The sequence below is a fragment of the Tyto alba genome, unplaced genomic scaffold (genome assembly GCF_018691265.1).
Source record: "Tyto alba isolate M040663 unplaced genomic scaffold, T.alba_DEE_v4.0 Super-Scaffold_10, whole genome shotgun sequence".
In the NCBI taxonomy this organism is placed as follows: Eukaryota; Metazoa; Chordata; class Aves; order Strigiformes; family Tytonidae; genus Tyto; species Tyto alba.
This window is the reverse complement of record NW_024881262.1, coordinates 27,631,637-27,653,445: the sequence shown is the minus strand read 5'-3', so window position 1 is coordinate 27,653,445 and position 21,809 is coordinate 27,631,637. Positions and strand designations below refer to the sequence as shown.

At 49.4% G+C, this 21,809-nt stretch overlaps 1 protein-coding gene across 1 annotated transcript; it reads left to right on the top strand.

Annotated features, from left to right (window-relative positions):
* Positions 1-207: 207 nt before the first annotated feature.
* On the top strand, positions 208-21,707 carry CUNH3orf70 (chromosome unknown C3orf70 homolog). Its single transcript, XM_042794115.1, has 2 exons — positions 208-533; positions 18,703-21,707. The coding sequence occupies exons 1-2, from the start codon at positions 362-364 to the stop codon at positions 19,257-19,259; spliced, it is 729 nt and encodes a 242-aa protein (XP_042650049.1). The 5' UTR covers positions 208-361; the 3' UTR covers positions 19,260-21,707.
* Positions 21,708-21,809: the final 102 nt, after the last annotated feature.

Below are 21,809 nucleotides of genomic sequence, written 5' to 3'. Positions count from 1 at the left end.
TGCCCTGGAACGCCCAGCCCGGCGGGGTGGGCGACGCGACCCCTGCCCAGCCCACCCCGGCCTCGGGCCGCCATCGCTCCCGCAGCTCCTCCGCCCTCGGCTCCCCGGCGCTGCGCACCCCCCGCCCGGGCTGCGGGCGGGCGGCCGCCGGGGCCCGGGGCGGGGCGGGGCGGGGCGGGCGGCCGGGCCCTGCCCGCGGCGCTGCCCCCCGCGGCGCTGGGCGGGCGGGCGGTCCCCGCTGCGGCTCGGCGCCTTCTCTTCCTCCTCCTCCTTCTCCTCCTCCTCCTCCTCCTTCGCCACCACCTCCTCCTCCTCCGCCTGGCCGCTGCGGCGCGGGGGCTGCGGGCGGAGCGGCGGCGCCATGAGCGGGGCGGCGGCGAAGAGCGAGAAGCTGGACGAGGCTCAGGCGCTGGCCCGCAGCTGCGCGGGCAGACCCGACTTCCAGCCCTGCGACGGGCTCTCGCTCTGCGCCACCCACAGCCACGGCCGCTGCTTCCGCCTCCACTGGTGCTGCCACCTGGGATGGTGCCACTGTGAGTGAGCGAGCGAGCGAGCGCGCGGGCCCCCAACGGTCCCCCCCGGGGCCGGGCCCGCTGAGGTGGGACCCCGAACTTCGGGGAGGGGGTGGCCGGGCCGGGCAGCGGCGGCGCTCGGGGGGGGGTGTGGGGTGTGGGGTGTGGGGTGTGGGGGGGAGTTGCCTCAGGGCCCGGCGCCCACAGAGCCCTCAGAGCCCGGCGGCGCGGGAGCCTTCGCACGCCGCGTTCGCCTGCCCTTCCCGCCGGTTCTCGTTCGCCGTTCTCCGTTCTGACCATTTCCTCGCCGCTTAACGGTTTGTTTTTTTTTTTTTTCGAGTAGCGAAGTGACTGCTTCAGGATACACAGAGCACATAGTCACTCTTTCAAAACCCGGTGTTGAGGGAACTCTGTTGAAAAGGCACCCGGCGACTTTAATATCACTACTCGAGGGACCGATGTGTATAATCATGGAGGCTGGGATTGAACTGTGGATGTCCAAACATAGTTTGATGAGTAATTAATCACGTAGAGCCTCCAAGAGCAGGCTTTTCAGACAGCGTGTCGGTGTGAGGTCAGGAAACGGTGGTGGAGCTGTGTACTTGTGTCGTGTTGAGTTTTGGAGATCTTAAAGCATGGATGGTCAGGGTTAAGGTTGGATCCTTAGGTGAGGGTTGCGTGGTGCTGCTGAAGATGCCCCTTGACTCCTGACGTCCCGTTCTCCTTTTGAGCCTGTCACCATCTCTCCTTGTAATTTAATCTCCTACATGGATTCCCCCTCGCGCTTTTTGCACATTTTGCTTAATGTGGAAAAGAGCCTGCCTAAAAAGCCACCTTTTATTTGGATGAGAGCTTCTATTTGAATTAAATACGCATGCTAGGAATCTCACCTTGATTTGGGGTTCATTTGAAATCAGTTCAGAACAATGGGGGGGGTTCTGTCTGTGCCCTGAAATGAGTACTGTGTGGTGGCACAACTGGCTACGTGAGAAGGTTGCCGTCGTTGCCTGCTGCACAGGGATAGGGATATCTCATTGGTATTTCATCGAAAGGCCCTCAAGTTATGACCCAGTTACAATCTTTTACAGAATTTCTCTGGTCTCAGTTATTTGGGGTTGCCATTGAGACTGATGAGCTTATAAGCACTCTGAAGTACAGGATCGGAGCTCAAAAAGGTGTTTATAAACCAGAGATGTTACCTGAAATCGGTTGGGGATTGTCCTGGGAAGAGGACGTCAAATGTGGAGCTGGGAACACTTGGAGAAGTGACATTGTGGAGAAGGATCTGGGGATTAAGATGGATCACAAACTGCGTGTGTGTCAGCAGCAGGAGGCCTTTGTGGTACAAAATCCAAAACCAGAACCCGAGCCTTCACTTGGGGACGCATTAACAAGAGCATTGCAAGCATGCAATTTAATTAGTCTCTTCAGCTCAGTAATGATGAAACCATGCTGATGGGCTTAGTTTTGAACATTCCACTTTAAAAAGCTGTAGGAGGGTTGAGGAGGTTCCATAGGAGATCACAATGATCAGCTTAGAAAATATGATTTACAAGGGGTTGCAAAAGCAAAGGGGTTGCTTGGGCTGTAGAAGGTCGGTGGAGGAAGGGGAGATGCGCTTTGCAAAGTGTAAAGGTAGCCTTGCAAAGAAAGCTGTTTTCTTAGTCCTTCCCTGTGCAGACTTGAAAGATAACCAGTTATCACCTGTGGCAAGGAAAGTTTAAGGCTGGATATTAGAAAACATTTTAACTAGGAAGAGAAATAAAGCAAGAGAACAGAGTACTTAGGGAGGTGAGGAATCATGGTCCTTGAAGGCCTTTAAGGAAGGCTTAGACTGGTGTCTCCTAGGAGTTACAAGGAGCTGATTCCCTCTTGGAAGGACCACTTGAGATCCCATCCAACCCTTAGCTTCCCAGTGGCAATCGTAAGATTTAAAAATAATTATATCTTTTGCAAGAAGTACAGACTTCCTTCTTAATTCCTCCTTTACGGCTAAGGAAAATTTGAGATACATTTGCCCCATGAAGCTGTAATTTTAAATGAACGAAGTCACATAGCTCATTTTCTTGTTTAATCTTCTGAAATCCATGAGGAAGTGCGCTCCCTTCTTGCCCCCTTATTTCCTCATGCAAATTTCAGAGCTAAGGATTTCTTTGTATCCTGCTCCTGCGGAATGAGTTGAGTTGGACTTAAAAGGCAGTAAGAATGAGGCCTATAATGGAAAACCGTATAGAGGTCAGAGATGTAATTAAACAGTGTTGGGAGTTATCTTCCATAAACGCAGCGCTGTAATACTGACTTGGAAATCCTCCGAGGGTTCTTGAAAGTGGTTTTCTGTGATTTGTAAGAGCTGTATTGGGGTACAGGAAGCTCTACATCAATTAAAATGGCCTTTGAAGTATTATTTTCCATCAGTGTCCAAGGTCCTGGAGAATGTCAACTCAGTTAAAGTGCACTTACACTGAAAAATTACAAAAACTCACCACTGCTACCATGAGTAGGCTGTCTCCTCACATGTATTTGGGATCACATCTGCTTACTTCAGTGGCAGAAGCAATTTAGCATTGCAGAGCCACTTGGCTATGGAAGAAATAATTGAGAAAGAACCTAGTCTGAATTCCCTAAAGCCATTTTTGTTGGCACGCTCTGAAGTGAGCAGTACTTTAAATGCTCTCTTTACCTCCAATGTTTCTCTGTCCATAAAATGGCAATAATCTCGCTGGCAGGCGAGATCACAGGGACTGTTTAGTGTATCCAAACAGCGCCGAGAACCTCAAGTGCTGCGGATATTTGTATGACTTCTGTGTCTAAGCATGGGAGTTTATTTTGGGTCGTCTTCAGTCTGTTTCGGGCTTGGTTGAGGATCAGATTTCCCTGTGAGATGGGAGGTGGTTCTCTGATGTGCCCCTGTGCCTGGGGAGCTCTGAACCCAACTGTTATCTCTGTAAGCAGGCACGTGCAAAGTATGCGGCACTGGTGGGCTTGGGGAGGCTGCAGATGGGAGAGCTGGCAGGGTGCGTGGGGCGGCACTGGAGACGCCTGGCTCTGGGCATCGGGGGTCCAAGGCGGCAGGCAGCAGCTCATATCCTGCTGCAGGAGATGTCTACAAGACCCTTTCCCCGCTGTGTGCTGCTGGACATCGGCGTGCCTACCGACTCCTGTCTCCGCGTGGAACTGGGGTGAGGGCTCAGGCCTTCGGAGGCCTCTTCCCTGCAGGGAAGAAGATGTTGGCCTGAGAGGTGTTTTGACTTCGGCCCTTATGTTTGTCCCGTTACGCATTTCTCTTGCGTTCACTGTGCCCTTTCAGTCTATACCTGCGTGCGTTCCCCTTGCCAGGGTGACAGTCCCCTGTTCACCTTCCTCCCTTCCCTTCCGACAGACTTGTGGGGTTTTGCTTATTAGATGCACGTTGAGAGCTTTGAATTACTCAGATCTACTTTTTCCCAAGTCAGAGAAGACATGCACCAGAGGCGGGTAGGTCTGCAGCAAGGTGCCTGCCTTTTTTCCTCACCTCTGGATTTCTGCTGCGGCTCTCATTTGCACTGATGCTGTCTGCGAGGCTGCTGGCTGTGTGGTGGCACCAGCTTCTGTCAGGAGGGATCAGTTCCTTGGAGTTACATCTGTCCTGACAGCAGGACTTTGACTGTGTTTTGCTAATTTTACTTCTGAAGAAGTAGCTTGCCAGAGAAAAAGCATCACACTTGATACAACTATAAGATTGGCTTCATCCCTGGCCAATGCAAAAATAGGGTATTCTGTTGCAACTGTGTTAATTTTAAAATCTGAATATCTTGCATTACGTTAAACACCTTGCAAAACCCTCAGTATGTTATGTTGCAGTTACCAGCAATACATTAAGAATAATGATTCCACAATACTTGTTTCACAGCAGTTGTATCAATAGATAGCAATTGTGCTACCTTGTATTAGCCTTTCTGTGATTTTCTTCCCCCCCCGCCCCCCCCCCCCGGTTCAGCATCAAAAAAGCAGGCTTTTAGTTATTTAAAGCCTCTTGCATATCTTATATTGAAAAATAAATGCAGCAAATAAATTTCAGTTCCGCCACTTCTGCAAGATTCAGCTGTTTGGACTGTTTACAAGAAAACAAACCAAGCACGGGTGAAACCTGTGAGGTCTCCTTTGGGTAGTCGGAAAGGGAAAACAGTTGCTAAGCTCAGACATGTAAAGGGATTGTGGTGGCAGTATAGGTTTTAAAAAATACAAATGGTCCCCCGCCCTTGTGTTTTGCTAAGTGGTGTATAACACTTGCAGGTGTGCCTTGAAATAGCTTCCTGCTCCCTGGTGTGCATCGTGTAATTGTGGGGCTGTTACACCCTGAGTTTAGATCTAGACCTGGCAGTTTCTGCATGAGGACAGGCAGGCTTGGCAAGAAACCCAAGAATCTGTCATTCCTTGGCCAAGAGGAGAAAATGGGTTTACACAATGGGTGGCACAACACGAAGGGCATGTGTTTTCTGAATGGTTTTGGGGACAAGGACTTCTCTGATTTTTGGCCGTGCCAGTATGTGTTCTGAGGATGCAGAATCAGAGTATATTTACATTTCTTGTTCATCTGCCTGCTGAACAGCGAGACCAGGGTTTCCCTTCGCTCTCAGAGCAAGCTCCATCGTTTCCTCGTGCCTGTTTTACGGGCGTCTGCCGGTCCCTCAGAGCTGGGCCAGCCAGTTGTCGTTTCGGGTCTGCGGTCGGCCGCTGCTGTGTGCTTGGGTGGTGAGAGGCCGTTATCCACCTCCCGCAGCTGCTGCCAGGGAATGAAGCAAATCAGTACAGTCACTGCACCCGTGGGTACTCTGAGCAGATACCTGTTTCTTACGTTCTTCTCTACTTGAAATACCAGTGGTTTTATTTTATTACGTTTTTAAATAAAAACATTCATTTTCTGTCCCACAAAACTGGTGAAAGCTCTCTGTCGAGGCCAGCCTTGGTTATGCCTCTTCCAGAGGTGTCACACCGTATCTCCTACCCATCCGCCGGCAGTGTGCATACCCTGGCCCCACATGCCGGGTGCTGCTATTTTCCCCTGCTACACAGTGATGTATGCATCATATAAGTAGCCCTGTGCACACAGGTAGCGTTTCCGTGGTGTCTCTCCCACCTCTGGAGTGACAGTAGCCATCAGCGGGGGCTCTGACGATCTTTGAAGCCTGTGTAATTGCTCAGACCCCAGTCTGCCTGTGGGAACTGTAAAGCGAGGAATCGGCAAGGCAGCCTTTCCTTCCTGTAACAGACCACTGGTAAGTGAGCTAAAATGGTCATTGAAGGTATTCAAGCGCGCTGTGACAGAGCTTGGGGGTCTGCAGGGGAGTTGTGTCTGCCTGCCAGCCAGCTTCTGTTGATCCCTCCATGTTAGAGAAACAGCTACAGCCCTGGAGGGGATCCTAAAATAAGCCCCAGGGTGCTCTGCAGCATCGCATACATTGTTGATCTCCAAAAGCCTTGATTTTGTTCTGGTGGGTTTTCTTTGTGTTGTTTTTGGTGGCTATGGAACTCTGCTACATCCAGGAGAAAGCAAAAGGACAGCAGTGTACCAGTGTACCCCTGTCTGCGAAAGGTGATGTAGACTGGAGCTTACTGGAAGTAGCCAGCCTGGCACTAGTGATGGCAACTTGAATTTCCAGCAGTGCTGTTCCACAGGGCAAAGCTACATCCTGATGATTGAGTCGTCGGATAAAGATGAAAAGGGAGTTGTAACGTGCTTACGTTGTAAATTCTGAGACTGAATATTTGGAGTAGCTCATATGTTTTTCTTTGTGGAAAGCTGTCTAAACAGGAAAGGAGCAGTGAGGCTAGGAACTCTGGGGCTGAGCGATCTCTGACAACACGGCTTGTCTTGGTGGGAGGATGATTGCAAATCCTAGGAGAAATAGGCATTTTTCATTGGCTTTTGCTGCGAAAAGGATCTGACCATCCATTCAGTTTAAGTCCATGTATCTGGACAAAATGTTTGTGCACAAGCAAGGCATTATGCCGAGCAGCAGGCAAGAGCTGCAGAGAGGCAGATTTTTCATCTTGTAATGGGAAAAGACTTTTAATGAGGATTTGCTGCCTGTGGCTGTGCAAGATCTTCTCTTCACCTGTATTTTGAAGAGCTATGATATTCTAGCTTCATTTCACTAAGCTGTAGACGATGAAGGAAAGAATGTCAGCTTAATATATTCTGAAGTGTTACTCTAAGGGAAAACACTTATCCACTAGTTTTGATGGGTGCACCAGTCTGGACCTGGATTGCATTTTGTTGCTCTGGTTTTAGTTATAATCTGCAAATCACAGTATGAATTGCTATTGAAGCAGTCTCTCAGAAAGAGAACCCACGTGTGTAGATTCATCGTGCCCTGTGGGACAGGAGTGCCTTTGAAAGAACCTGCTGGCATTTACTTTGAAATCCTTACTATAATGCAGTTATGTTTAGAGACACGCATGTTCTATTATTGTTATTAACAAAACCCCTGATACCACTTAACAGGAATAGACCACGGGAAAATCTCTGAATTCAAGTTACTTGATGTAAGTACATCCTGTAGGACTAACTCTTCTACGCCTCATCCAGGATTGAATAGAAATCACTGTGCTTTTTCTTCCAAAAGCCCTGAGAAAAAGGCCCCTTGCATACCAAAATGCTTTCTGCCAGCGAGAAACTCGTTTGTCATGTGTGACTATGAGGCTGTGTTTCCTAATCTGTCTGTCCATCCGAGGAGCATGATTCACAAAGAATGGTGTCTGCTTGCCCAAAACTCAGTGCTCTGCCGGTAAGAGCCTCTCACGGTTGCAGATAAATTGACACCTCTCCTCTGTAGCTGCTCAAAGGGTTAATGCGCTGTTTTCATGAAGCCTGCTCAGGGCTAGCCTGAAATGAAGGCTGTAGATGTTTCCTACTGGAAGCAAGTACTTCCAAAGGAAAAGTTAATTAATGTTGCATCCTGTCAGCTGGTGTGCTTGTCTGTGAATTCAGGACATTCTAAACAGCTTCATGGTGAAGGCTGAGCCTCTGCGTCTGCTCAGAGGTCTTCATTCCAGCAAAAGGCTCCAGGCACTCTCCTCGCTGCAGAGTAACAGCTCAAAGATGAAATTTGTACTGCGGTACAGTGCCTGTGGCAAGTGTGTGGCTTCCTTCCTGGGCTCTGCAGGTGAGGAAATCTGTTTGCCGGCTTGAATCTGCAAGCGTGCTTACTCCAAGCGCCTAACTGCAAACGTGTACGACAGCAGTGCCTTCGGACGCGTTATCCTTATTCTTGTGGCTGTTGATGGACGTTTCGTGCGTCTTAAACTGCAGCCCATGGTCGTACCCCTGCACTGCCCTATGAGACAAACCGAGTCACGCAATTGTCATCTTCATGGCTTCCATCCTGCAGGCCTGCAGAGCTGACTGTGCGTGTGCTCAGGTTTTCTGGAAGCACTGAAGGGGGCTCTCAGGTACTTGGCACAGGACCTCAGATTTCCTGGCAGCACCTGTGTGCTCATCAAGAATTTGTTTTGTGGCTGCTCATGTGGATGCAAGCGCAGAGAATGGTATCTTAGGGTGTTTTTATGTAATGGCTCTCAAATTTAATCAACGCTGCCCTACGCTTCATGACTCACTTCCAGCCTTGGTAACTTAGTTCTGCATGTTGGTAAGGCTATACCAGAAATTTTTGTTTCTGTAGGGGACAAAAAGCAAAATTCTTTACTCACAAACATTGTAAGATGTTCCAGAACGATAGCTGTGACAGTGTGGGCTTAGCTGTTGATGGATGGCACAAGCTTATACTAATGTAAAAAGCTGGTTGGCAGTAGATTGGATTCCAGGTAGTGTGTATACATATGCATCTATAGATCTCTCTCTCTCTGTGCATATAAAGTGACCCTGTCTTAGTGCGGTTTGGTTTTGATTCCAGTACCTTCGTGAATTTATCTGTCCACAAGATGCAGGGTATGTTTTCATAATGGCTTTCATTCTTCCACTAATCAATTTTTATGTAGTGACTGATCACAGAATTCACGAAGTGCAGTTGATGCAATTTAGAGATGTTTTTGCCAATAGTTCAGTATATTCACATAGATGGAAGTCAGAAACCTAGTGGGAAAGTAAAATCTGATTGCTTGGCAGCTGGGCCTTGTTTTTAATATATACCCATACTTTAATTTAGCCAACGTAACAGTTGGAATTTATATATAACGTATGTTGTAAAACAGTCTCAACAAGAGTCATGCATTTGTATTCTTGTTCTCACTGGTGGCTGTGGAGCTTGACAGCCCACACGTGTGCTCTCAAAACTGCTTGTTTTCCTTGTGTGCTTGCACCCCGCCCTGAGACATTTTCCCTGCCCATGCTCTGCCATCGTCCCCCTCGCCGCTTGACGCGGGGTGCCGGAGCACGCCTGCAGCCCTTTCAGGCAGGGTGCTGCGCGGCTGCCTGAGTTGTTTGGATTTCAGTGCTTTGCTCAGCCTGAGCCACATTCCAGGTGTTTGCACTCACTCACAAGTGCCCCTTGTCCCAGGTGAAAGGCTCCGACACCATCAGCTGTGTCAGATCTCCTGCAGACCGCCAGGGCCAGCCTGTCCATGGGCAGGGCAGGCAAAAGGAGACACTCACCTTTTTCTTTGTTTATCCTACCCTCTGCTACTGGATCTCAGCCTTTCCCAGCTGGTGCTGAGGGATCTTGGCCCTCTTGGCATGAAACTGAGGGCGATGCTTTCACCGCTCTGCCAGCGTTCGCTTACCCTGCCACAGCAGCAAGTGGGGAGTTTGCTCCCACCTGCGGTGTCCAGCTGCTCTGAGCTCTTTGCCCGCAGTGGCACTGTGTGACGTGATGGCCTGCCTCCTCCGCCTCCGAGGGGGAACTTGGTCTTTTATTTTTTTCATGCAGAGCATTGCTGGATCCCACACCCCTCCGAGGGAAGGGCTGGCACCCATACTTGCACACATCAGCTCCGCCTGGTGACGTATTCTGGGCGTAAGCAGGGAGAGTACTCCTTTAATTTCTCCAGGAATGGGTTCGATAGAGGCTTGTAATAGAAATACAAAGATCAGTTGGAATGAAGTATAAATGGAAACGTGTGTAGATAGGCACCAGAAGAAGCAATAGAACAGGGGTTAAAAGAATGCCTTGTATTGATAGTAAGGACACTGTTCCCAGCAATGAAGTTGAAGAATGTGGTGTTTGTCAAGCCCAGAAGGCTGGTGCTTTGGCAAGGCCACTGCACAGATGACTTGTCAGCAGGAGACCCTGTACCCTGACAAGAGGAAGGGAGCAGCACAGGTACAGCACATCACATATGCCATTGTTTCTCCTGTCAGCCCACCAGGAAAACAGGCTGTAGCCATAAAAGTGTATCTGTTCCAAGCTACAAAAACCAACCTCCTGCCTCAGCTGTCCGTCCGGGCTGCTTCCTGTGGGTGCAGAGTGCCGGTCTTTCTTGCATGGTACCATCCTTCGGAGAGGACTTTCCCTTCAAGAAGCTGTTCTGCTTATTTGAGAATTCCCAGGAAAGCATTCCCACTGTGTATAAAGGCTCATGGGTGCCCTCCTGCAGCAGGTACTATGCACCTGGAGAAAGACCGTAACTTGTCTCTCTAGTGACTGTGATTTCTCTATACCAGGAAATGCCTTCGTTTTCTAGGTAGCTTCTGACACTGATCTGTGCTTAGTCTTCTTTGTTACCATATCAGCACGCTGACTGTCTGCATGAAAATGATGGGATGCTGCAGCTTGAGCAGATGGTGCACAGGGCTGGTTTTGTAGAATAAATATTTAGCACTGAGCCATTTTTTGCTATTTTTCTCTACTGAATTTAAAAAAATATCTAGCATAACTTGGGGGATAAAGTTTTTCAGGGAAATGTGCAGCGAGTGACTGTTCTCCCCTTCGGGGGTGGCTTTGTTAGAGGGATGTTGGAAGGCAAATATCCCTGGGTTCAGAGCTTGGGCTGTGATGGGCAGCGCTCAGCTGCTGTGCCAATGGTAACCTGCGCTCGTGGGGGTAACTGAGCCTGTCTGCCGCGCTTTCCACCCCTGCGCGGCCGCGTGCGCGTGTTCTTGTAACCCAGCGTGGGGCTGTGCCGGGGCTGGGGTTAGTAGCACCTCTACTTAGTTAGTAGTTAGGGGTTAGTGGTAAGTGTGGCACTTGTCACGGGGGCTGAAAGGAAAGAGCTGCTTTCGGAGCGCACGTGTGGTGCGCATTGTTCATGGCTTTTTTTGGGTGTTGATACTCTGTTCCCTTACAGTGCCTAGTAAGCAAATACGGCCCCTTTAAGAGGGTTTATGGCTGCATGAAACATTTCTCAAGCCTTCAGGGTTGTTTCTTCTTTAAGCCTGGTAAATCCATATAAGCAACGAGAGGAAAGAGCAGGGATGATAGAAGGAAGTTCTGGGGTCTTTTTCCATTTAAGAGTTACCTGCTCTAATGCGGACATGCACTGAAAACCCTGAAAGGTTTAGACAGCTGACAGCATGTACCATCATGATCCTTTTTGTATGTAAAACAAATCAAGACAAAAGGACAAATTCAATGAAGAAAAACTTTCTGACTCTTCCCCCCCCCCCCCCATCCTTTCTTGGTTTCCTGTAAAAAGCTTATGGCTCATCAAGTCAAGGGCTGTCACAGCTGTCTCTCACTACATAGCAAAGAGAGGGAACACCTCTCCTTCACATGAAAAGAGAATTGGCAACTGTACAAAGTCGCTGCTGGGGGAGCCACTGTAGTAACATTGCTAGACTGGTTCTCCCCCGTGCTTGGATGAGGTCGGGAGCAGGATGGATTTGTTAGTGCTCTGAAGTAGGTGCTCCTGTGAGAAGGTGCTGTTAGTAACGATACACTTGTGTTAGGTCAGAGCCTGCTCATCTTTCCAGACCACTAAGGTCCTGTTGCATGACTTCTTTTTCTTTTCTGGTGGCACTGGGGTGACTGATGGCCCTTTTCAGGGTTGCCCTGTGTCCTTGGGGTCTCTTGCAGTCCCTTACTGTGCCTTCTAGCTATGCCAGAAGTACTGGAAGTGCGCTGCGTGCTCTGTTTGCATTCCCAGCACTAGAAATCTGTTTGAACGATCTCAGTGCTTTTTCAGTTGTTTGGAAGATGCGCAGGGCGAAAGTATCCCTTGCATTAAGGTGTTGCATACCTTTATCTGTGAGGCTCCTTGAATGTTGACAAGCATTTTAGTTATGCTTCATTATAACCACCAATGGCACCGTTCAACTCTACTTGAGCCTGTACTGTAAATCTGACAGTGCCTCAGTGTCCTGAAATATTTTCCTTTTCCTCTGGTGGCTTACTCCATGTCTTACATTCCTGACACAGCCCATGGTGTTCTGCTAGATACCACATGATGGCTGTTTCATATGATACAAAGAAATGGAAACTGGGTTAGCGGTGGTTTTTTTCACATGTGCCATCTGCAAATGTACTCCGGGCTTCTCCTTCCATTTGTTCTCGGCCCTCTGCAAAAGCGATTACTGTGCTCTCAGCAAAGTGTAATTTGAAGCTGTTCCAGTCCTTGGTGAATATTTATGGTTTGGCCAATCTTTGTTTGCAAAGGTTTGTCGTCCCAGGCTGTGCATATTACTAGAGACGGGAGGAGAAGGCCGGAGGCAGTCGCTCTGCAGTTGCAGCCCGTGGGGCTGGAAGGCAGCATCCCCGTGTCGGTGCTCAGAGCAGTATCACCCTTTCAGGTGACCCTCCGACTGTGCTGAGCGCTTCAGGAAAAAAGCTGTGGCGGGTACCTCAAGCAGGCTTAGGGTGCTGGGTGCCCTTCAATGTACCTCTCCGGATTGTGGGCAGCAAGCTTTGCTTTAGCCTGTAAAGCAGGAACGCCCTCCGTCTGCCCCGACTTTCTGCTTTGTGAGTGGTGAAACGATACCCAGCTCCCTCCCGACCGCGGGCCAGTCTGTTATGGCAGAGCTGTCTGTCACCTGTGCCACCCACCGCCCCAGGATCTTGGAAAACCAGCTGGGTGTTTGGCAGTTTATACACTGTCCTTGGGCTACTGTGCCAATCCAGGCAGCAACACTCTACTCCAGCTTGTAGCTGTCATCACCTGCAAGACAACTTCATTTAGACGTCAGAGGGGTGTGCATCCAGTCAGCTCTTCCTGAAGAGACAGACTTGTCTCTCCTGCCGCACTGGGGAGATATGAAACAAGTCCCACTGGAAGAAGGCTTGGTCGTTCTCCATCTCTTGCTATGAAGACAGCCAGTGCTTGAGAAGCAGATCTCCAAGGTTTCCCCACGCAGAGAGATGTGGAAGAGCAGCCATGCAGTGAACACTCCTTGGAATTATGCAGAATCCCTCCAAGCTAATATGTGTCTCCTGTTACACATGCATTATGAATACTTGCTTTGCCTTAACTCGTTCAAAGTCGTGTGGTATTTAATTAGAAGTTTTCTTTTTACGTTCTTCATAGTGGGACCAATTTCCCTCCCATGTAACCTGATTTGGCAGCGTTGTGTGGTGACAGGAGAGCCTTGCACTGCTGGAGTGAGAATCCCAGCTGACTTTGCAACAGAAGCCCGCTGGTGCTGTTACAAAGGTGCAGGTTCAAGCAGGAACAAGTCGCCAGCATTGAAGGAGCAGCTCTCTGCTGTTAAACCATGGGAAGGGGCCGCAGGTGCCCTTTGCTCACCCTTCTTTGGTGGGAACAAGGAGCTGCCTGAAGGTCAGCCCAGGGTGCTTTGCCCTACAGTCGGGGTCACCGCTTCAGCCTCTCCAAAGCGTACCCCACAGCCAGAGGCACTGAACTCTCCCTCGAGATCAGAGCTGGTTCTCCACCCGCACACCTCGGGGAGGTGCTTCCCCCCAGGCTCAGCCAGCTCCGGCGCGTCGGAGCGGTTCCTAAGCTCCACTGGTTAAACTGGGCCAGGGTGCGTTACATTGCATGTGGTTAGCAGGTCTGTGTTAACCTTGCTGATTTTTAGAGAGTAGATGAGCTGGCAGATTGGAGGGTGTAGAAATATTTGTCCGAGCAGCTGCAGGGGGAAGAATACATATGAAAAAAGCTTTAATGTTTCAGTTAAAAGATGTCTAAATGTCTTGCATGCAAACAGATATACGTGGTGCATATCGCTGACGGAGATCCACAGCTATCTTTTACCATTTTCTGAAGTCCAACTGCAATTTATGTTGCTATTTACTAGGAAAAAAAAAAAATCCTTCAAGGTAGGATTTTGAGAGGATAAAACTTGAGAACTTGTTATGAGAAACCTCAATGCTGAAAGATGGATTTCTTCTTTTTTTTTTTTTTTAATACGCCAAGCACGTTAATGAGTGTCAGAGGTAAACTAGAATGCTGGGACAAAGGGAAGTGGAGAATAAAATGTTTAAGCAGCACCTCTGCTTATTTCATGGTTAAGTTATTTTATATTAGCCATGGAAATTGCTGCTGTGTCTGTTTGGTGAGGATGCATGCAGACTGCTCAATTAGCAAAAAATCAGAAAGAAATGACCTCGTGGCTTGCTTCTAAAGGCTTGTATTTGGTTTTTTTGTAAGCAGGAAACACTACAATACAGGTTCCAATGAATCAACCACATAGTTATGGTAATCAATGTCACAAACAGACTTTATATATATATATTTATTTATATATTTATGTATATATATATATATGTATCAAATGTGGAAGTATCTATCTGCTTTTGGGGATAAAAAATTTTCCAAGTTGCGTGAGTTTGCTCGAGATGTGCAGGCCATGACAGAGCTCACTGCTCTGCTGGATCCTGCCTTAACCTGCTGGGAGGTGGCGCTGGCGATGTGGAGCCAAGGCTTTGGTGAACAGCATCCAACCGATCTGGCAATAAAAATGATATTTCTGTGAGCAGAGGAGCAGGGAGATGAGCACTGCCCTGTACTTAGCTCCTCGGACACGTTTGGAATAGTTGGTTTGCAGTTGGGTGTTGGCTTTAGGGCTCGTTCTCTGCAGGTTTTGTTTTTTAAGTGTTTCACAAAGGTCAGTTGAGTAACGGAGACATGGAAAACCAGTCAGGCCTTTTTGGTTGTGCGTAACCTGGTGTCAGTCTGCGACTGGGATCACACGAAGCGGCGCAGCGTTTGCGAGGGTAACGCTTGCGAGCGTGTGGCCGCGGGAAGAGTAAGTACTGGTGCAGGCTTTTGGCTGTGTCTGGTTAAGCATAGCCTACAAACTTCTGGAGTCTCTCATTGTCTCACATTTCGTCGTATCATCTGTTAGTATATGGCTGTCATGAATAACTGAGAGTTGTCACGAAAATAATTTTGGCAGAGCCTAGTTTCACACATTTCCTATTAAACACCCAGGAGAGGAACAGGCTCTTCCTTCCTCTGAGTCCTTTTGCCACAGTGGTGGAACTGCAGAGCCAGAACGGTGACGCTTCTCCATAGCAGCTATTACACTGCTTGAGAGCTTCCCAAACTTCTGCAAATGCAGCAAATTGCTTTTCACAGAATTTGGAGTTTGATTTTTTTTTGGACATGGGTTCGGCACGGGCGGTATTTTTCCTTCACCGAATTACCGTCTTCTGCATAGGCAGTGGTGGCAGGTGACCCTGGCAACAACTTGTGATGCAGCGTCTAGTCTGGCATCTGTATTTGTGCAAAACACTGTAATTTACAGGAGCGTTCATCAGCAGAGTTCTTCTTACTGACTCGGTTGGAATAAATAGGCAATAAATTACGTGCTAGCGTATTAAAAGGAATGTATCAGAATAGGTGCTCAAAATACTGGTTTATGCTAGACTTTTGCCAGCTGTTTAAAGTCAGCAGAAATATTGCTGTTTATTTCAGTGGGAGTTTGATCAGACCAAGACGTAGTAGAAGAGAACTTGAGGGCTTGTGCTTCTGGGATAATTCTCTGTGGAAAAGACATCCCTGCCTATCCGGCAAGCTGCAGGGGTGGGGGGCGATGTTATTTTTTAATTTATTTTAAAAGTATTTTATTTTAAAATTTAATTTTCATAGGATGCATCACGGCTGATGCATTTACATGCATTATGTAGGGGAAGGAGCTGTAACCCAGCTTTGTCTGGGATCCAGTCTGACAGTGCCAGCTGTGGCACCAGCATCCCTTAAAGAGGGACCTGATCATGTTTTAAATCAGAAGTTTAATCTGTCTAAAACACACGTAGCCCTAAAACTAGCTGAAACTTAACAAACTTGTACCCCAATTCTAAAGAAATGTGGCAAATTCCCTTTTTTCTGTTGGACGATTCCTGCTTTACCCTGGCAGAGCTTGTCCTTGGAACGTGAGGAAACAGTTTCAGCCACCGTAAGGTCACACAAACGGGGATCTGAAATCCTCTGTCAACAGAATAGCCGCTGTTTTCTTCTATCCTGAAATTAGTGCCAGCAGGGCAGTTTTGAAGCACGCAGAGAATTACCACATGCTGCTGCAATGGTAAAACAACCAGCTGAGCTCCCGGGTAACACCTCATCTCCCCCTGCTGCCACTTTTTGAAGGGGGAGGTGAGGGGGGGGAAGTCAGACTGATAAAGAATAATCACTCAATGTCCATGCTGTAAGCTTCCTTGGCTTCAATCCCTTGCTTGCTTCTCCCAGCGTCCCCCAGCCTTCTGCCAGCACATGGTGGCTATTTTAAGTGGAAAAACATAGTCCTGTTGTGCAGATACTTTTTTTTTTTTTTTTTTTTTTTTTTTTTTTCTCTTGATCCTGTTAAAATCGTCACCAAGGCCTTCCTTGGACACTTCAGATAGAGCTGGCAGAAAACTGAGCTGAGAAATTTTTTTTCACTAGTATCTGTTTTTATCATTGGTTGTCAATGGAATGGAATAGGAGCCCACACAGAAGCGTTCCAAATATATGAATAAATACAGGATCATGGTTTCAGGCAAGGGGAGGCTGCGTTTCAGTTTCTGTGAGCTGAATTTTATCAGACACTATTCCCACCGGCGGCAGGCTAATCGGTCGTCGGTGGTGCTTTGCAAGACATCGTACTCTCTAATTTCAAATAATTTTGGATTTTTTGGTTTTCTGGAGAACAGCGGATGGCAGGAAGCCACGGGCTGCTGCTGGGACGGTGGGTTGTGGAGGCGAGGGCTGCCTACCTGCCCCGGAGAGCTTCCCGGGGAGGAGGTGCCAGCAAGATTAGGAAAATGCCCGAGAGACCCCATCCCTTGGGGAGTGCCAGAACCAAAGTTCCTGTGCTCTGCTCCAGAGGGCACCGGAGGAGTGAGAACTCTGCTCTGCCTGTGGCTGAAGTGTCCAGTTGCTTGATGCTGCCACTTAATTCCTCTGAGTCACAGCTAGTTTAGAAACTAGACCACGGGATGTTAAAAAGATGGCAAGGGGAGAGGATGGTTTTGTATTTTCTGCCATCCAGCCGTAATCAAACAGAAGGGGAAAAAGCTTGTTTTATTTTCACTGAGCTTTTCCAGTGGCTCTGATAACCATTACCGTTCCGCAGATTGTAGGAAAAAAAAGTGCTTGATGAGGTATTGGAGGGGACCTGGTCAAATCTATTCACAAAATGTTCTTTCCCCTGCCCACCCGCTGCCGCCGTCTCGCTGCTCTCAGCCTGGCTCACCTGGCTGTCCCCCCCCACGGCACGAACACCAGTGGGCTTTTCTCCTCAGCGTCTGGTGCTCCTTCCTCCGAGCCTCTCCGTGCCTCCCCCACGCTCCCCAGAGATCTTCCTTCAGCCCCACGCTCCCCCCGTCCATCGGGGACGGGGGTCGAAGTCCCAGCAGAGGAGCGGGGCCGGCTTTCACGCGAGCCGTTCCCCTCCCGGTACCACCCGTGCAGGGAAGAGCCTTCCCCGGCGCCCGGGGGGTCCCCTGGGCTGCCAGAGCCGGGGAAGGGGAACACCCCGGCGGCTGCTGCTGCGGCCGCGCGTCGGGATCTCCATCTCCCAGCCCGTCCCATCACCCAGGCGGCTGGCTGGGGCACCCGCTGCCACGCCGGCTGGCAACGGGTTGTGGGCAGAGCAATTCCCACGCCCAGGAAGAATCCCGGGGCTGAGAATGGTTTTTTGTTTTGTTTTTTTACTGCAGAGAGGCAGGGCAGGGGGAGCGAGCCCTTCCTTGGGGAGAGGAAAGCCCTTCTCTCCTGCTGCCGTCCCCGGCCACGCTCAGCCTCCCTGAGCAGAAACACAATTGCCGCTCTGATTTCCCAAAGGAACGGGGAATTTGGGGGAGAGGGGCTGCACCTGCCTCTGAGCTGCAAACACAAAAACGTGTGGCAGGTCTCATGGCAGCGCAGCCGGGTTCGTTACCGCAGGGAGGGTTCGGTGGCTTTCTGCTCCTCACCTTGGGAGCTTCAGGCATCAAAACAGTCCTTCCTTCGGTGCTTTGATACTTTCTCTGCCTTTGCAAAGCAGGATTTGCAACTTGTGCATCAAAACTCTTCGGAGAGCCCCGCTGCTTGCAAGTCTTCTGGAAATTCGTGCTTTCATGGTGTAGGAACCCCTGGGGAGGCCTAAATCTTTCAGAGGCTTCGTGCAAATAAAATGCAGCATTTTACAGTCTTAGGCACAGCCCCCAGGTTGCTCAGTTTTTCCTAACAAAGTACTGATTTTCTGCTCCTCTATTTATTTCTTTTAGTAAAGATTTTCAGTTCACACTTGGTCCAGCTCTATATAACCAACATAATCCTATTTTCTTACAACTTAACCAGATAATCAAGATGCCAAAAGCATTTCTATGGCTTGGGAATTCCCTTATTTTCCGTCTTGAAATTCTAATTGTAGTTCTGTATGAACCTCTATAATACAGAAAAACACGATTTAGTCCCTAGAAACAAAGACCATGGAAATGCATGCAGAGAGGCGCACTGTAATTTGGAATTATAATAATAATATAAAAATTTAGATCACTGTAGCAAAGATGTAAGCTAGAACTGCTCTCCTCAGTGAAAAATTAAAAAAAAAAAAAGTCTCTGAGCATTGTTTATTTCCTTTCCCTTAGAAAGGGGTGGAGGCAGGCTTGCCGTCTGTCCCACTTGTTGGCTATGGAGGTGATTTTTCTGGAGGTAGTGACGGCCCGCGGGTGCCTGAGGAGCGGCACTGGGGCACGGGCGGGTGTGCTGACCTGCAGGGCGTCGGAGAGGCCGTGCCCGGCGAGGACGAAACACCTCGAGGCTACTGAACACAGAGCGGCTGCCGACCGCGGGGAACCGTCGGTTATTATTAACGGGCAAGGGCGAGCCTCGCGGCCTCGGCCTGCTTCTGCCTTAAACAGAAGGATCTTTAAATACCGCTTTTCTCTTTTCCCCACAGGTAAATATGTCTATCAGCCCATGACGCCCGTAGAGCAGCTTCCCAGCACCGAAATCCCAGTTCGCCCTCGGGAGTCCGCAAACACCATCCAGATCTCCGTTTCCCTCACCGAACACTTTTTGAAGTTCGCTCCGGTCTTCCAGCCCCCTCTGCCCCCCGACTCCCCGCAGTTCTGCACAATCGCAGACCTCTTCATTGACAATTACCGCGTGAAATGCATCAACGGGAAGATGTGCTACGTCCAGAGGCAGCCTCCCCCCGTGCCCCACAAGATAAAGCCCGAGGAAGTCCCCGTTCGCAATGCCTTAATCACAAAAGAGAGCAATACACCCAAACCAGATCACTGCTCGTCCCCTTCCAGCTCCGAGGACTCCGGGATCAACGCGGTGGGGGTTCACTACATGGAGTCGTGTGACGAGGACACGGAGGGGGTGGCCGAGCTAAGTTCAGAAGAAGATTACAGCCCGGATAGCAGCTGGGAACCGGACGAATGCCCGCTCTTGTCACCCTCGCAGTGCGAAATGGAAGTGATTGAGACTATAGAAACCACCGTGTGATCCGGCAAGTTGCTATCAGATCAGGCCAGTTCCCACTCAGTAATGTTGCTTTTGTAGTATTTATATTTTCTGTTTTTTCTGACAATCCCTTTTTTCCAGCGCACTCGATATTTCGGATTCCTCATGGGAGCGCGGTCACGAGACTCAGATACTGGTGAACTAGCAGCAGCCTGAGCAATTTTCACACGTTCTCGCCCCGATCAGCTCTCCCACGTCTGCACGTAAGGTAGTGATAAATCTGAAGACTTTTATAGCTGAAAGGGGCCCTTTTCTTGGTCTGGGTTACATCAGACACTGCTTCTCCTAACACGGACGGGCCACTCTAGGTGTTTCCGTCTGTCGGGATGTTTGCCACAGGCCTTCAAAGCACAGAGGGTGAGCTGGTGCAGCGCGCCTGCCAGCAGCGAAACCACGTTGCCCTTTTTCTTCCTTGCACAGCTCCGCGAGGTGCGGCGACGAGGGGCTCCTCCCGTCTCTGTCTGGCCTTGCGCGTTGTCCATCCTTTTCTCCAGTGCCGGCGCGTCTCTTCGAAGGGTGTCGGCACGGCTCTTCCAGCGGGTTGGTGCGGCAGGCTAGAGAATGCACAAAGTGCCTCCGACTTTTCTCCAGGCTATGCACCGAGCATCTGCTGAGCTAGGCCAGGCTCGGAAAGCTCCTGAGGGGGATCGGCTGCCTGGATCCAGCTGCTCCCTTTTTTTTTCTCCGTGGATCTGGGGAAGGGGGAGCTGGCTTATTGCGGCTCGGCAGGAGGGGGAGCGGGCAGAGCTGAAGCGCGGCCGTCTGACCACGACCACGCCAGACCGGGGTGTAAGATGCCGGGCGAAGGAAGCCACTACCTCCAAACACACAAAATCCGCCCTCGGCTTTGCCTGCTGCTTCCTCCTGGGCCGTCTGGTGCCGGACCCGTGCACTCAGGACCAAACGGCCTCAGGGCCCGCCTTTGCCTGAAGAATAACAAATTTTAACAAAAAGTTTCTCAGCCACACCACTGTGTCAGCAGAGCTCGGGGAGAGCACGGAGGTGGCCCAGGGGCTCGGTGGTGCGTGTGCTTGGTAAAATACAGCCGAAGGTCACTGGAGCAGAGAGAGGAAGCTTTGGCTCCTTTGCACCCAGGTCAAGAGCAGAATCTGAACAGGGGGTTCCTCACACGGCCGGTAAGGGCGAGCTGTCTCGCTGGCGGTTTGGTTTCAGCCCTGCTCGACAAAACAAAACGTCGTTCTCAGAGTTCAGTCAGCTTGAAGCAGTTGGAGTCAGTAATAACTGTGTTTTCAACAGCATTACTGAATTTCTTTGTGTATTTGCTGTTTACGTTCCAAAAGTCTTCGGTGAATATAAGGCTGTATAAATGTGTACAGTTTAGTGATTGATACTAGCTTATAGCCGTGTTATAGGATGACTCATCTCTCTCACTGTATCCTGACAATGTATTACTAATTTTATACACTTTGTAATCAGTATCTTTAGAAAACGTTTAGGCAACAGTGTGTGTATGTGCACATGCGCGTGTGCTAGGAGTTTACCATAAATGGTTATAAAGTAATACTGTACTTTTTAGACTAACACTTTCAGACAAAAATAATAGGTTTTATAGTTTTGATGACTTACATTAAAAAGTGCAATGCTTGTTAAACGAGGAACTTGGGCCATTGCATGAACAGATACATTCTCACAGGGCACCTAAAAATAATCTGTTTTTCTGAGGGCATTTAAAAGAAGGCTGTAGTAAAACTAAATAGGATTCATTTTTTTTTTTTTTTTTAAGGGTGGGGTTGTCTGTCTTTGTTAACTAAGGTTTCTAAAACCATTTTAGTGTCTTTTGACCATTTGGACACATTCCATAGGTAGAAGGAAGCGTTATGTATAAACCTACAGCATTTATTCATATTTAATCTTTCAATTGTAATCTAAGGGGAGAGCTGGAAAAGCTCGCTCCGGGGCCTGGCCTGCCTGCGTGTCCTCCCCCGAGGCGGCTTCTCCCTCCCGGCGGCTGCGGGCGCAGGGACGGGCGTGGGGGGCTTAGCACCCAAGATCCTGTGGTCTCGCAGGTTCCTGTCACTGGCGTCAGGATACATTTCTTTCTTAACTGTAAGTAATTAGCAATATTCACAAGCTGTGAGTGTCTCCTACCCGGGATTTGGTCAGATGTCTTAAGCACAATTAAGTTGCCTCTTCCTTCTGTTGTACCCGCAAAACGTCGGTGGAGCAGCCTGGCGTGGGACAGGGCGAGTTCTGGAACGCGTTGCGGCAGCCAGCACGGGGGCAGGTTTCTCACTGTGCTCCAGCGCGCGCCCCAGGTCAGAAACACGCTCCTCACAGAAACGTGATTTCTTTTCTTTGCACAAACACCGCGTGGACGTGCTGTAAGAGACGTGCCCCGGGCTCCTTACTCCACTCTGCCAGGGAGAGGTCTGTATATTTTCCTCTTTAATAAAATACTGAACAACTGAAGTTCTGCTTGTCCTAACTGTATTTCCTGTACTGGAGTGAAGCATTCCGGTATTCCCAGCAAAGGCAGGGTCACTCACAGCTTCAGCGGGCAGCACCCGAAGC